Source organism: Pseudopodoces humilis, chromosome 8, assembly GCF_049639895.1.
Source record: "Pseudopodoces humilis isolate 2021_Gansu_Grassland_sample_001 chromosome 8, ASM4963989v1, whole genome shotgun sequence".
NCBI classification, from domain to species: domain Eukaryota; kingdom Metazoa; phylum Chordata; class Aves; order Passeriformes; family Paridae; genus Pseudopodoces; species Pseudopodoces humilis.
In genome coordinates, this window is record NC_142207.1 from 160,496 (window position 1) to 173,717 (window position 13,222).

Sequence of the window (13,222 nt, forward strand, 5' to 3'; positions counted from 1 at the left end):
ATATTACCTGTAGTTGAATTTTTCACATACCTTTAATTGGATAGATGCAGAAATTATGTATTAATCTGACTTTTTTGTTGGTATTAAAATTTTTAAATGTAAACCTTCATTTTGGCCAAAGAAAAATCCTTTCTAATTTTCATATAGATGAACCAAAACCTCATTTCTCTCACATTTTTTTCCCTCAAAAAATAACAAGAAAAAAATCTGATAGACATCAGAATTGCATGATCTCATGAGAATTGCATCATTCTAGAGAGCTGTTTAATTAACTGTAACAGTATGGCGTAGTAGAAAATTTGAGCCTGGTTTGGGGTCCAAAAATAAGCCATAGAACTTACCCTAAATGTAATGTTGATCATCAAGTTATCTTTCTAAATTGGGTAGCATAAAATGTACTTTCCTCTCTGTCTCCTGCTCCACATGAACTTACGGTCTGTGTTAGGAATGGTTTTGCATGAGTAGCTGCATACAGAATGTGCTGCTTGCATTTCTTTGATTTGCTGTATTTAATTACATTTTAACCAGATGAATCCCCAAACACTTTGGAAATGGTACACCAAAAAAAAAATCAAAACACCCCATACACTTAACGTGTCTTAAAATAGTAAAAAACTCCATGCAAACAAAACACACACAAAAGTTTTAGCCAAGAGCTGTAGGGCAAACTTCTGTTTTTTAATGTTGTCTTAATGAAAGCTTAATCTCCCTGAAAAGGCAAACAGATGCGTCCTTAAATTCTTACCTACCTCCTCTTCCCCTCAGCTCTTAAGTTTGCCCTCTTTATGTAAATTCTACAGTTTATCTATTTCTGATTCCCTTACCCTAAACCTTGGAAAAAGGTGATATAAAGTCTTGAATGATCTGTCAATTTAAACAATACTTCTCTATCCCTTTTGTGCATCCATTTTCATGCTTATGCTGATACTTAAATTGTTTATCTCTTGATAAAGACTATAACTGTGAACACTTTTTGAACTTTTAATAGGAGGGGACGTACTTTTCTTTGTAGAAATTACAGCTTTTCAGGAGCAAGTAAATATTCGTAGATGTTCCTGCCATGAACTGTAAGCCATGTGTTTATTTGTGGCTGCAGTATCTGATGAACGTAAAACATAAAATAAGGAGTTGGATTTTCTACCTCCTTCCCCTTATGCTAACAGTTTTCTATTTAAAAGTACTTCATACTTTTAAAGACTTTTCGTCTGACTTGGCAGTCAGTATAAGGGTAGAAGAGAAACAGTTAATAAGGACTAGTAGTGCAAAGAAGAGGAAAAAAATAGTTTTCTCCTTCTGTAAAAGGTAGATCTTCAGATCTTTTGCACCTCCTATGTTTGAAGAAACTTTTTTTTTTTAATCAGCTTCTGCTTGCTGTTTAGATGATTTAGATTGTTTGGATGTTAGCTGTCTGCTTAGTTGTATGATGAGTTCCAGTCATGCTGGGTGGCTCTTGAAAGAGTACTAAACTTCACAGACTGAGGCATGTGGAGTCCTGCAAAAAGAAAGTGACAAAAATTTTCCATTTCAGAGACTTGTCGCTGGCAAACTGCTTCAGATGTGTGAATCCGGTAGCGTGTTAGCCATATTGAGGTGATTTTTCCTAGAGGTGTTTAGTAGTGTTTAAATCTGTATGCATAGAAACTTGTTTCCTTCTGCAAAGTGTGCTGTAAAGTGAGAAGGGATTTCATTAGCAGGAGCAACAATAACAAAGACATGGGAATCTAACACATGTTGAGCCAAAAATAATCTTTAATTCAAACTATGATTATAAAAACTTGGTAAAATAGTTGATCTGTTACAGGTAAACTGTGCTTCTTGTACCTTTTTAGGTCTAGAAGAAATTGCAAAAGAAAAAGAGAAGTTAAAAAAGGAAGAAAGTATGCATATCAAAAAAGAAGAATTTGAAACAGAAGACAAATTACATTGCTTAGCTACAACTCACTGTGAGCAAAAGGAAAATCTGAAAGAAAAGGACAGCACTAACCTGTTTCTACAAAAGCCTGGGTCATTTTCAAAATTAAGCAAACTGTTAGAGGTAGCAAAAATGCCACCTGAGTCTGACACTATGTCCCCAAAACCTAATGGCAGTGCAGCAAATGGCTGCACATTATCTTACACGAGTAACTCAAAAAACTCTGTCTGCGGTCTGCAACCCCCTGCATCACAAAGCTCCATCGAGAAGTCTGATTCTAATAATCTTTTCAGTCCTAATGCCAGTGGGACAGGAAAGTTTTACAGTTCTCCACTAATTCCAAATGATCAGTTGTTAAAGACTCTTACTGAGAAGAGCAGGCAGTGGTTCAGCCTGTTACCACGGGTGCCCTGTGATGACACCTCGGTGACCCATGTGGACACACCGGCTACTACAGCTCCACTCACTCCTCAGTCACATCCACCATCAAAGTCACCATCACCTGTTCCATCACCTCTTCTGGGCTCAACCTCTGCACAGAGTCCCATGGGATTAAGTCCTTTTGCATTGTCACCACTGCAGGTAAATTAAGTCAATTTTTGAATAGCTTGAATTTGCAGAGCTTATTTGGGCAGGGTATCTGTTTATACAAATTATTTCACAGACCTGCAATCATTTTATCTGCATTTATTTATTTTTTTTCCTGTTTCTAAATAGTCATAACTAAATACAGAAATTCTGTCATACTAGATTATGATGCTTCAAGTAAGCCAATGTATGATATTTTGTACATGTATTTCAGTAATTAATTTGGCTTTTCAGGTGTTGGCTACTGGTATTAAATGAAAAGTGTGTAAATACAAGCTAGATTTTGGAAGTGTAACACACCAAACAGAATCTTTAAAAGCTATTGTTTTTTGGCATTAACCGGGCCCTAATAAGAAGTATTACATGTCAGTGTTACATTAGTTTCTCTGAAACTAATTGAAGTACTGAGTGAAGGCTTTCTTTGTGTTTTGATTATTGTTTGACAAAGAGCATCATAATCATAATTCAGGTTTCTTGGTTATATTAATGATAGTTGTGCTCTGTAGCAGATGAAGACAGGACTGCCTATAATGGGACTTCAGTTTTGTGGATGGCCTACAGGAGTTCTCACTTCAAATGTTCCATTTCCATCTCCTTTACCTGCTCTTGGATCAGGTCTGGGATTATCAGAAGTGAATGGTAACTCATTCTTGGCATCTAGTGTTCCTGCAAATAAAAGTGAATCACCAGCACTACAAGCTGAAAAAATAGCTTCTGCCCCTTCTACAGCAGCTGAAGTAGCCAAGCCTGTAGATTATCCTAACCCAAAGCCTATACCAGAAGGTAAGTGTAATGCAGCGCTAAGATGATACTTCCTGCAGTGCCTCTGTCATGTTACAATTTTTTTTTTTTTAACAATTTGCCTGTTGATTTTCTAATATGATCATTTGTGATGACATAAAAAAAGCACCTGCAAAGTGTTATATGCTTGTCTTGATTTAGAAATGCAGTATGGGTGGTGGAGGATTACTGATCCAGAGGACCTAAAATCTTTGCTTAAAGTGCTGCATCTCAGGGGAATAAGAGAAAAGGCCTTACAAAAGCAAATACAGAAACACATGGATTATATCACTCTGGCCTGCATCAAAAACAAGGATGGTATGTAGTTGATATTTATGTTACACATGGTGTTGGGGCACCAGACAACTGACAGAGAGCTCTTTGGGATATGTTTAACAGGAGAGTTAAAGTAATGGTTGGAGCAAAAAGGTAAAGGTCTCCTTACCTGTAGTCACCTTTTCACCAGTCTTGTTCTGGAAAGTTATTGGATTAGAGAAATGCCATGTAATTTAAGTAGTTCTAGTGATCTAAGTAACCTTCTTAAGCTCTGGTAACCTTCTGAAGCTCTTTCCATCTCTGTAGCCCTTGGCCTCTCCTTCCCCTTGCCTTTAAATTGCAAGTTTGAAGGCATACAGAATTTGTTGTCCTTATTGGGTATTTTAAGAATAGTATACTTTTACAGCAGTTCTTCAGCATTTGACTGGAGTGACAGGTAAATCAGCTTGAATTTACCAGTGCAGTTGTAATGCTAATTAAAATAACAAAAATGTGATTCTCAAATGCAGTTGCTATTATTGATATCAATGAAAATGAAGATAACCAGGTAACTCGGGATGTTGTGGAAAACTGGTCAGTAGAAGAACAAGCTATGGAGATGGATCTTGCTATTCTTCAGCAGGTGGAAGATCTAGAGAGGAGAGTTGCATCAGCTAGTTTACAAGTTAAGGTAAAACCAACTTTCAGTAAAATACCTCTTTAAAATAAGTGGTAAGAATTTAAAATAGACTGCAGTCTTTGTGTATTGTTAAGTATACAATTCTTATTCCACCCTAATTGCCTGCAAATGAAACAAATGCACTGTGCAGTATCACAGAGATTCATGTTTGAAACATTTTATTGCAGTTCAGTCTTCAGCTGAAGATGCTTAGAATGGCAATTCCTGGAGAGTGTTCTCCTACAATGCAATTCCATGTACATTTTTGTTAATCTTCTCTGAATGCAAACACTGTATTTCATATAGAGTGCTTAACTCTTGGGGAGTTTGACACAGTTCTGCCTGGTTTGTGTGATTGTTGCTGTTAATGCTTTCAGACATGCCTACAAGAGCATCAGAATAATTTGTGTGAGTATTGTAGAGCCATGGAGAGTATGCAGTGGTTATGAGAGTGATAAAGTTAGGAGTTCTCTGGATTTTGGAATGTTTCCAAGGTGGGCGTAAGGTTATCAAATTGCATATGTTTGGTTATAGTACAGGTGCAGTGTTTGGGATCTAGTTTTTGGCATGAGATGGATGTTATTTTCCTGTGTCCTGATACTGCCTCCTGAGCCTATTGAACAGGTAGACCTGTTCTGATGTTTCAACCATCTACTTCACAAGGGGATAAGAATGCAGACTTATTGCAGAAAGGTCCCTTCAGAAAGTCCGGTAATCCTTGCATTTCTTGATTAATTATTTTAGTTCTCTGGATATTTTTGGAAAATGTCTCCACAGATGGATTACAAGTAACCAAGATCTACTGGAAACAGCACTTCAGTTACTTAGTTTGATTCCATAAAACAGTTCCTCTGTTTGCACACTGAGTTAACAGCAACCAATAAATGCCCAAACCTTTCTATTGACATAGGGTTGGCTGTGTCCTGAACCTGCATCAGAGAGAGACGACTTGGTATATCGTGAACATAAGTCAATTACTAGATTGCACAAGAAGCACGATGGAGATTGTGCTGGAGGCGGAGAAGGCAATGCCAGCTCTCTAGAGCGGAGGAGTGACAACCCTCTAGATATAGCTGTAACCAGGCTCGCTGACTTGGAGCGGAACATAGAGCGAAGGTATCTGAAGAGCCCCTTAAGTACCACCATTCAGATCAAACTGGATAATGTGGGCACAGTTACTGTCCCTGCTCCTGCACCATCTATTAGTGGTGATGGTGACGGGTAGGTTATTGAAATTAACTTGAAAAATTATTGTGCTTCTTTGCTAATTGGAGCCTATTTTCTTATTGCCTGTTATCTATGTACTTTCTTGTATGTCTGTGGTCCATATGGATCATGTTATTCTGCATGGTGCTTTGTAAATATTTTTTTTGTTACGTTTGTTAATAATCTTGCAAAATTATCTTACATTTAACTGGTTGTGACTAAGCTTTGAGGCACGTAGCCACAGTCTGTGCACTACATGAAATTTAGTTGCTTAAACCTTATACTTATTGGCTGTGTACGTTTTGTCATTGCTTGGCTTTCAGTGTGATAATGATTGTCCCACATTTAAACATGAGCGAACACAGGTGTGACCTACTTAATTTGCCTGTATTTTAATGCAGAACTGAAGAGGATATTGCTCCAGGGCTAAGGGTGTGGAGAAGGGCACTGTCAGAAGCACGCAGTGCTGCCCAGGTAGCTCTGTGCATTCAGCAGTTACAGAAATCAATAGCATGGGAAAAATCCATTATGAAAGTTGTAAGTATCTAACTGCTTTTGCTATACCCTATTTTCCAACTTCGGGCATTTTAAGTTGAATAATATATTTCTTATTACTTCATGTAAAACCTCACACAGGTAAACTGTACATTGTGCACAGATGAATAAGCCTAATGGAAAAGATTGTCCCTTGCTTGCCAAATTCAGCATGCTGAACTTGCTATGATAGAAGGCTCTTGTAAATGTTTTCATTATTTGAGATGGTAATTATTCTTTGATAATGACATTGAGGTAAAAGTCATCTTGTTCCATCTCATGAAAGATACTCTTTCTAATGAAGTGTTTCTAACCTCACCTGTGACACAAATTTTACGGAGGTTCAACATCATATATCCTTCACTAAGGATTTTATTTTTCAGAGTTGAGATGCTCCAAATATGTGGCTTCTTTGCATGCAGAGTTCTCACAACTGAACATACAAATTAGGCCAGTATGTGAGGAAACAAACTGGAGTATCTGTTTCCTTGTACACTCAGCAAGTCAATCTCTGTCAACTACATGTACAAAAAAAAAGCACGTGAATGGGATCTGTCTAAATTTGCATGGACCTCTGAACCTCAAATTCCTGAAAACTTAGTACTGCAGCAATAGTGACTACAATGTGATCAAGTATGACCAGTGCTTTCTAGTGTGTGGGTAAAAAATTACTTGATTTGTGGTCTTTTTCCTAATTTTTTCATTTTTATCAGTCCTGTAGAGATTCTGATTACAGCTGGGCAGTTAAAGGGTGATTTAAATAAAAGCTGTAAATAAAAGGCTGTACTTTTGAGTTTATATAGATGTTAGTTTTAAGCAGTATCTTTAGGGCAAAAAGCTTATGAATTTGGTAGGAAACCTGAAAAGACATTGGAAAGTTTCAAGATGAATTAATTTATTATTCAGAAAAAGATATATCACTCTCAGTTTGGTTTAAATATTCTCTGTATTTAATTACAGCACAGTTGGTTAGAGCAGGATGCCAAGGTCATGGATTCAATCCTTGTATGGGCCATTCACTTACGAGGTGGACTCAATGATCCTCATGGGTCCCTTCAAACTCAGAATATTCTGTGATACCAGTAAATATATGTATTTGGTAAAAATATTTGGAGATTTTTTAAGTTCCTGGAAAAGATGTCTAGAAGTAAGGGAGTAGCAAAATCAATGTGTGTAAGAAAATTGACTGTCCTTCAGATATTTTTAAGTTAGTGTGAATTTTAGGAAGTGCTTGATCATTTGTTTTGCTTTAATGATTTTGTTCTTGGTGGCCCTTGGATAAGATCCTTACCAATTACTATGTGGAAATACTCTTGCAAAATATAAATTTTCCATATTAAATAGCAATGTGTGTGTATATATATATATATATATATCTAGTATGGCATAAATGAGATTTCTGAGGTAATATGTTTGGGCCAAGAGGTTTTGTTTGACCTTTACTTCTCACAGACATTAATGAATTACAAGAAGTGCTCATCTTTTGTTACGCGTGTGTTACAAAAAATTAATTGCTTTTCCAGCTAAATGTAGCCTTTAGATTTAGTTCCTTACATATTCCATATATTCTTCTATGGATATGATCATTTGCAGGTTCTGATTGAAGTAAAATGGAGGTATTTTTGAGAGTGAATGTGTGTTTGAAGGAGAAGGGTAATTTATGTACCATTTATGTGTTTTGAATTTTAAAAGTGGAATCCAATCCATTTTTCATGAATTACAGTACTGCCAAATTTGCCGAAAGGGAGATAACGAGGAGCTGCTTCTCCTTTGTGATGGTTGTGATAAAGGCTGTCATACCTACTGCCACAGACCCAAGATCAGCACCATCCCAGATGGGGACTGGTTCTGTCCTGCCTGCATAGCAAAGGTAAGGATGAAAGGATTGGAGCAAGTGACTGGTTTTATTGTATATGATAGAGTTACAGGTCTACCAGTGCATTTTCAGTGAAAATAATGGTTTGTATGTTTTATGGGGGGCTCCCATTAAATTATGAAACTAGTAGTTTTATTTAACCTGCATTTTAGTGGCAGTAAAGGCTACAGTTTTATTTGCTCTAAACAGTGGGCTTTTAATATAAGTAGGTACAGAATTTTCATGCTAATTCAATACCATAATTTTTAATTTCTGTTTCAAAATTTATTCAAATTTAGATTTCATCATTAAGTGTTGACAGACCTATGTCTCAGGTTCTGTTTTAAAAGAAAAAGCAGAGAAAGAATTTGGAATTTTTTTTTGTATGTTTATATCATTTAGTAATGGACTAATGTTTGTGTAAAAATATGCCAACTTGGTTGTTAGTGGATACTGTTTCACTAATTTGAATGTCAGGTGCATTTGTACTGTCACAAGTTGAGAACCTAGGTCATGAGTACGAGGAATTTCTGCAGCTTTATTTGCCTTCAGAGAAGAGGAAAAATTGAATAATCTCCAATAGTAAATACTTATTTTTTTGGTGCTTCTGTTTCTGATCTTCATTGCTGTCTGTCAGTGATGACAGGTTTCTGTAATTTCTAGGTTATTACTTATTTCAGTTCTCTCTATTGTAGGCAAGTGGTCAAACTCTAAAAATAAAAAAACTTCAAATTAAAGGTAAAAAAAGTAACGAACAAAAGAGAAGCAGGAAATTAGCAGGAGAAACAGAGGATGAAGACTCTGCAACTACAAGCATTGCCTTAAAAAGAGGAAAAACAGACCCTAAAAAAAGAAAAATGGATGAAAATGTTTGTGTAAGCCAGTTAAAGCAAGACAATTGCACTGCTGTTAAGAAACCTAAGAGAGATGGAGACTCCAAGGACCTGGCTATATGCAGGTAGAGTGTCAGATGCTAAATTTGGGGGTAAGTCTTGTTGGAACAAGTAGTACTTGATACTTTTCTCTCTGTTCTGGGGAACAGCGTGCTGTTCTTTGACAAATGTATGTGTGTATATACACCTCTTGTGTGTGTGTACACACGTTTGCTGGGAGAACATTCCTCTCAAGACTGGGAGGAGAGAACCCAGCCCCAGCAGCAGTGGCACTGACACCTTTCTCAAGGGTATCAAAGACAATCTCTGCTGTATCCGAAGGGGCACACATGAACCCTCTGCTGTGCTAGCATTGCTGCTCAGCCAAAAGAGACGTAGTTTAGCCATGTCACAGTCTTGGAAAGTCAGTATTAGCAGCTGGTTCGCAAATGGTTTACATTGAGGATCAGATTCGCAGGACCGTGTTTTCTTTTGGAATGTTTATCATTAGAATTTCATCTCACACATGTTTCCTGGAGAGAACTTAATGCTATTTTAGTTACTCAGTTGTCTGTCTCTATGTATATCATTCTCAGCCTTGCACAGGGTGTAGAATGAAATGCTTTCCTTTTGTAAAGTGAATAGTTTGGCAGTTCATAGAGAATTCATGTAGCAGTGAAAACACTGTGAATATATGAACAGTTAAAAAATACTGATTTGAAACCTTACTTTGTTCAGCATGATTCTCTCAGAATTGGAAACTCATGAAGATGCCTGGCCTTTCTTACTTCCTGTAAACTTGAAACTTGTTCCTGGTTATAAGAAAGTCATTAAAAAACCTATGGACTTTTCTACCATTAGAGACAAGCTAAGTAGTGGACAGTAAGTAAACCTATTGTAAATTTTACTTTACATTTTAAAAATATTTAAACACTGAAATACAGTGTGTTTTTTAAATAAACTAAACCATATTATTCTGCTCTGACACATCTGTGATTACTTTTACAGTCAAAATAAAAATTCTTGTATGCTTTTATCTGTGCCATATCCAAGTGAAATAGTGTGTTGGATAGGAGAATGTGTGGAAATGGCTGAAAAGCAATAAAACTGCCTGGTCAAATGCACCAAAGCAATCAACAGGAAGGTTTTTTTCCCTGGTCTTTTTTCATGGAGATACCTTAGTGTTAACTGCTTGTCAGATGTAACTAAATGTGTAGGCTTTAAGCTACTGAGTCCCTGTAAATGATGTGGCTGTGGAGTGAATTGCCAGCTCAGTTGTGGGTAACACTCCTGTAATGGTGGTTAATCATTTTATAGTCCTACAAATTAGACTGCACAGATTCTTAAAAGAGAAGACCACACTACATGCATGCCTCTGTGAACCTTCCCTCCTTGTTGATATCCCTGTGCTCTAATGAATTTGTGAAGATGGACTCTGCAGTGTCTGTCAGCTCTACACAAAGCAACTTTCCTAGGATAGCACAAGGAGCTTTTTAACCTCTTCAGGCTTTTTCTCCCATGAATATGAGATTTAAATGCACCCCTTGTGCTCATATCAGTAGACTTGTAACTTTTATTCTTATTTTTAATAATTCGTGTGAATATTGGAACACATTTTAGGCCATTCAGGGGTATGTTCAGGATAATAAAAAGAATTTTCAAAGACAGTGTCACAGGATTATCTGGGCAATAACCCTTTTTTGTACCCATTTGTTCCTCACTTAGATAAATTCAGCTCTAGTCAACATTTTGGAAGGGCCCTGAGCCCAAGAATACATGCATAAATGGGAAATAGCCATAGCATTTTAGCTAGAAAGCTGTTGAAGAGAAGGAGGAATTAGTTTTATAGAAGTTTGTTTTTCCAGTACAGGCATGAAATTCTACCTTACAAAACTTCTGAGGAAAATAACAAAACAGTGACAAGAGAATATTTCCATTCACTGGAATAAAATATTCATTTTATTAGAAATTCTAATTTAAATTCTTAAATATTTTCTCATGTAGTTGAAATACATTTCCCCCTTGATTCTCTGTGTTCCAAAAACGATTCACTTTTTTCTTTTTTCAGGTACCCTAATCTTGAAGCATTTTCGCTGGATGTCAGGCTTGTTTTTGACAACTGTGAAACTTTCAATGAAGATGATTCTGACATAGGCAGGGCTGGCCATAACATGAGGAAGTATTTTGAAAAAAAATGGACAGAGATTTTCAAAGTGAGCTGAAGCTACTAGAAGTCTTTTTTTCTTTTATTTTTTTTCCATTAAATGAGGACTGATAAGACCAGCAATGTGAACTATATTTACATGGAAGTGCAAGGCACATACATAACTAATTTTTTCCTTTAAAATATCACAGAGTTGTGATACTAGTTTTAAAGGCTTCACTCCTACAACAACCATGGCCCCTTGGTTATTGGTTTGTGTGTTTTAAACTAATTTAGGTAGAACAGGGAAGCACACCCAAAGAATTTCAAAGAAAGGGGTGTTATAGTGCAATAGCAATTTATGAAAACGCACTGAATATTCAACCACCAGAGCTCTACTTGGGGAAATGGTTATCTTTTCCCTTTCAATAAATATCTATTTTTCATTTTTTTTACTTTGTAGTTTATTTTTTAGTGAATGTATTTAATTTTATGAATTATTTATGATTATACAGCATTCAGAATCTTCGTTTTCTGTGAAAAGGAAGAACTAGAAAATTGCTTTAAATGTTGAAAATACAACAAGGAATGTTTTAAAATATAAAACAAAGCCAAGTAAAACTGTTTACACTGATGTGCTGTGAAGGCACTAAAAATTAAACTTTACTGTAGAGTTACAAGTACATTTATATATATGTTGCTGCATCACCTGTGTAGTTAAATTGTATTTCAAGACAAGTGAAGAAAAATTGAGACATGTATATACTGTTCATTATTGTTTATATTAAGTCTTGTTTTAAATATGTATGATGTGTACATATTGTTTGCAGACATTATTGTTTATGCCTTAGGAGGATGGTAGCATTTTATTTTAGTCTTAAGGTAATTATAGCTCTATGGCTTGTACAGTAATTATCCTCTACCAACACTGTGGAGTCTCCTTAATCTTGGTAGTGCCTGCCTTTAAAACAGGGTGTAGGGGATATTAGTTTTCCATTTTTCTATTTTGTTATATAATTTCAAGCCCCCATGGCCTCAAATTCAAGTATAATCATTTGTATCCATGTGAAAGAAAATAGTGACAATTTCCTACGCACACAGTATTTTTTCATAGAAACATTTCCCTCCATTTGCCTTGCCACAGAATAACAAAAGAAGACATTTGTAACCACTGTGTTTTATCTGCTGTGTGTTGTGGTGGCCTGTTGGGGCAGATAGATTGGAATTTTTTTTGTACTAATGTAAGAGTACTTGAAGTTTTATTTAAAAGAAATGTTGTGGAAAGGTAGCATTCTTTTTCTTTTCCTTTTTTAGGAGTGTTATTTTTCACTAGTATGTGTGGCACGGATAAAATAAAAGACTGTTTTGCAAACCAGATTTTCTTGGCAATTTTAATACTTCAGGTCCTGTGTATACAAGTTTTTTGGTTTGGGGTTTTTTTATATACAATCTTGGGAGTCTTGCATTTAACCTTCAGTTCTTTTTATGATGCATCTAATTCTCCTGGGTTGTTAATGGTAGTTCATAAGGAAGCAATTGCCAAGCAGTCAGAGAGCAGTTCTCTGCCTGTAAATAACGGCGGTGTGCCAGGCTGATCCATGTCCTCACAGACGTGGAAATGCACACATTTGGTCATGTTTCTGAAAACCACCGTCCTTGTAAGGTTTTGTCCCTTTTTTGGCCTGCAGAAGGGCATTAAAATCATAACCCTTTCTCTGACTTCTTTATTTTAATAAAATACAGGAATTACAAACAGATATTGTGGAACCACTGTATCTGTAGTTCTCTCACAAAATAATGTTGGGGGGGTGTTGGTTTTTGCTTTTTAACTAGGTCTGTCATTTTTGAGTCTTAGTGCCTGTTTTCAATGAATGTTTCTATTGTTCTCCCCAGAATATCTTGTTCAGTAATATTTTCCATTATCCCAAAGTTCTGTTAGAAGAATCTTGATTATTTTTTTTTGAATAAAAAAATCACATTTGGGTGTCGGACAGTCTTGCACGCTGACATGAACTTCCACACAGACTGCTCCACGCCTTTCCTTTCTATGCCCATTCTGAAGACTTAAGAGGTTTGCTGACACGTACCAAAGATGTGAAGATTAATCACCATTTTGATTTTATGATGGTAAGCTTGTAAGAAGGTGTTCCAAATATTCTTAGATAATTGAGAAATCTAGTTCTTCAGTGATTTTTTGGGTCAGATTCTGTACTGGTTAATGCTTTGTCTGCAGTACTAGAACTGTTAGTTTCCTGAAATGTCAGGTTATCACCTACACTACATACAATATTTATGATACAAGTTGCATTTTTTTTCAGCTTGTATCCCAGTTCAGCTGAACTGCTGGGAAGGTGGCAACAGCTGCTGTAATGATGACAGTGAGACAAGCATCACCACT

General features: G+C 36.3%; 1 protein-coding gene across 16 annotated transcripts in view; it reads left to right on the plus strand.

Moving 5' to 3' along the window:
- BAZ2B (bromodomain adjacent to zinc finger domain 2B) overlaps positions 1 to 12,199 on the plus strand; it is a 114,487-nt gene extending 102,288 nt beyond the window's left edge. For 10 of the 16 annotated variants that reach the window (XM_088058749.1, XM_014249490.2, XM_088058752.1 and 7 more), the window contains 10 exons: positions 1,830 to 2,494; positions 3,007 to 3,283; positions 3,443 to 3,598; positions 4,066 to 4,226; positions 5,125 to 5,435; positions 5,822 to 5,957; positions 7,678 to 7,824; positions 8,505 to 8,767; positions 9,420 to 9,563; positions 10,750 to 12,199. In XM_088058749.1, coding sequence (XP_087914875.1) covers positions 1,830 to 2,494; positions 3,007 to 3,283; positions 3,443 to 3,598; positions 4,066 to 4,226; positions 5,125 to 5,435; positions 5,822 to 5,957; positions 7,678 to 7,824; positions 8,505 to 8,767; positions 9,420 to 9,563; positions 10,750 to 10,903 — 2,414 coding nt within the window. In that variant the 3' untranslated portion in view covers positions 10,904 to 12,199. The remainder of the gene's footprint in view (positions 1 to 1,829; positions 2,495 to 3,006; positions 3,284 to 3,442; positions 3,599 to 4,065; positions 4,227 to 5,124; positions 5,436 to 5,821; positions 5,958 to 7,677; positions 7,825 to 8,504; positions 8,768 to 9,419; positions 9,564 to 10,749) is intronic. The other 6 variants (XM_088058757.1, XM_088058758.1, XM_088058759.1 and 3 more) reach the window with 3 other exon arrangements.
- The last annotated feature ends 1,023 nt before the right edge of the window (positions 12,200 to 13,222 follow it).